General features: G+C 42.2%; 1 protein-coding gene across 1 annotated transcript; it reads left to right on the top strand.

Annotated features, from left to right (window-relative positions):
* The first annotated feature begins 1,071 nt into the window (after positions 1–1,071).
* On the top strand, positions 1,072–1,452 carry LOC102865016 (40S ribosomal protein S20-like). The gene has a single exon (XM_006890032.1). It carries the CDS (start codon positions 1,072–1,074, stop codon positions 1,450–1,452), a length of 381 nt encoding a protein of 126 aa, XP_006890094.1.
* The last annotated feature ends 1,480 nt before the right edge of the window (positions 1,453–2,932 follow it).

Raw genomic sequence — 2,932 nt, 5'->3', positions numbered from 1 at the left:
GCACAATGGAATACTATGCTGCATCGAAAAACAAGGAACTCATGCAATATTATTCAAAATGGGTGACCCTGGAGGACATTATGCTGAGTGAGGTATCTCAGTCACTGTTGTAGAACTCCCTTTTATGTTGTTGTTTTGTGCCTTTCAGTTAGAAACAACCCACAGCTGACACTTCCAGCAGGTTTTCAGACGCAGTAAGTCACAGGGGAGAGTATTGTCCATCCTTCTCATGTAAAGCAGCTGATGTATTTGAACTGTGTGCCTCTGGGATTGCAGTGTAGCTTCTTACCATGAGAGCTCTCTAATTATAATTATAAGTAACATTAAACTGTTTTATAGGCTTGGGCAAGGTAAAGTAAGTAGCCTAAGGGCACAGAATGAGTAAATGGCACAGACAACTGTAAACTTCCTTACTTCAAACATAATTTATGTGATAATTTCCCTTTTGAGTAGTTTTCCTTGGCTGTAATCTATTCTGCTCTGGTTTGCCATACAATTTTATTCCAGTGGCTTTTTCTCTATTCTAATCTCTGGCAGAGAAAAGTAATCATCACATTTTTGGTTGTTTGTTCACTTTTTGATTGCTCTCATCATTTTACCCAAATCAATAGGTTTATTTCCTCCTGCTGTTGTGTCTCACTGTCTAACAAGCCTTAAGTAGTCTGATGTTCATTTCTTTAATATTAATAAGCAAGTACTCAGAAAGCTAAAGGAAGAAATAAAGAAATCGAAGAGCTGAATACAAAATTTCAAAAGGCACCTCGGAATGACAAAGCAAGATACTATAATGAAATGTTCAGAGAGCTGGAGTCAGAAAATCAAAGGGGCTGAACTCGCTCAGCATTTCTTAAGCTGAAGGAGTTGAAACACAAATTCAAACCACGGGTGGCAATACTTAAAGATAGTTTGGATAGAATGTTGAATGATCCAGGACGTATAAAAAGAAGATGGGCTCTCTAAGGAAGACGCGGCCGCTCCTGCAGGCTTGCGGTGTTCTCCCGCTCCTGCTCTTGACTCACCGCTGTTCGTTCTCTCCTGGGAACAAGTCGGTCAGGAAGCCGCGGCGCAGCCATGGCTTTTAAGGACACCGGAAGGACACCTGTGGAACCGGAGGTGGCCATTCACCGAATTAGGGTTACCCTAACCAGCTGCAACGTAAAATCCCTGGAGAAGGTGTGTGCCAACTTGATCAGAGGCGCAAAGGAGAAGAACCTGAAGGTGAAGGGACCAGTCAGGATGCCTACCAAGACTCTGAGAATCACTACAAGGAAGACTCCTTGTGGGGAAGGTTCCAAGACCTGGGATCGTTTCCAGATGAGGATCCACAAACGACTCATTGACTTACACAGTCCTTCTGAGATTGTCAAGCAGATCACCTCCATCAGCGTTGAGCCTGGAGTAGAGGTTGAAGTCACCATTGCGATGCCTAAATCATCTATTTTAATAAATTGACTATCCGTTGGTAAAAAAAAAAAAAAGAAGATAGAAGGAGTACACAGAGTCACTGTATCAGAAGGAATTGGCTGATACAGAGGAATTTCATGAAATAACATATGAGCAAGAACCTATGGTGATGAAGGAGGAAATTCAAGTTGCTATGAAGGAATTGGCAAAAAAACAAGGCTCCAGAAGTTGACTGCATTACAATTGACTTATTTCAACAAACAGACACTGTTCTGGATGTGCTCACTAAGTTGTGCCAGGAAATCTGGAGGACAGCCAGCTGGCCAACTGACAGGAAGAGATCGATATTTGTTCCCATTCCAAAATAAGGTGATCCAACAGAGTGTGGAAATTATCGAACAATATCATTGATATCACATGCAAGCAAGATTCTGCTGAAAATTATCCAAAAATGTCTGGAACAATATGTCAACAGAGAACTGCCAGATGTGCAGGCTGGATTTAGAAGAGGTCATGGTACTAGGGATATTATAGCTAATGTAAGATGGATCTTGGCAGAAAGCAGAGAATACCAGAAGAATGTTTATCTGTGCTTCATTGACTTTGCAAAGGCTTTTGACTGTGTGGATCACAACAAGCTATGGCTGACTCCGAGAAGAATGGCAATTGACAGCCTCAGTATGGATGGTGAAGAGATTGAGATAGTTAACAGTTTTAGTTTGCTTGGCTCCACAGTCAACACTCTTGGTAACAGCAGCCAGGAAATCAGGAAATGAATTGCATTGGGAAAGTCAGCTATGAGGGACCTCTCAAGAGTACTGAAGTGCAACGACGTCAGGTTGGAGACTAAGGTGTGATCCAGGTTATAGTCTTTGTAATTACATGCTATGCATTGGAGAGTTGGACAGTGAATAGGGATGAGAGAAAAAAGAATTGATACCTTTGAGCTGTGGTGCTGGAGAAGAGTGTTGAATATACCATGGACTGCTAGGAGAACAAACAGGTTTGTCCTATAGAGGGTGAAGCCTGAATGTTTCCTGGAGTCAAGGATTCTGAAGCTTCATCTGACATACTTTGGGCATGTTGCAAGGAGGGACTGGTCCTTGGAGAGAGACATCATGTTTGGGAGAGTGGAGGGATGGTGCAGGAGAGGAAGACGCTCAATGAGATGGATTGATTCTATGAATGGAGTGGTGGAAATGAATGTGTTTGAGACAGTGAGATTGACACAGGATAGAACAGCATTTAGGACTCCTTACATAGGGTCGCTATGAGTCGCAAACGACTCGATGGCACATAACAACAACAACAACAACTCAGAAACCCAGATAGGCTTGTATTTGATTCAAGGAACTGTTTACTATTTTGACTTGCTTTGTTAAAATTATTTATATACACATATATTGAATTGTCCTTAGGAGCTATCAAGTAAACTTCAACTCACAGTGACCCGATGGGCAATGGATAAAGAGAAAACCTTGTCTTATCCTGCCCCATCCTTGACTCTCCCCCCTGCCCAAGCCCGTTG

The sequence above is a fragment of the Elephantulus edwardii genome, unplaced genomic scaffold (genome assembly GCF_000299155.1).
Source record: "Elephantulus edwardii isolate Elephantulus edwardi_28Jun2011 unplaced genomic scaffold, EleEdw1.0 scaffold00085, whole genome shotgun sequence".
Taxonomy (NCBI): Eukaryota; Metazoa; Chordata; class Mammalia; order Macroscelidea; family Macroscelididae; genus Elephantulus; species Elephantulus edwardii.
This window is presented reverse-complemented; position numbering and strand designations above follow the sequence as displayed.

Coding starts and splice junctions, on each gene's coding strand:
- LOC102865016 (XM_006890032.1), top strand. CDS start 1,072: ATGGCTTTTAAGGACACCGGAAGGACACCTGTGGAACCGGAGGTGGCC.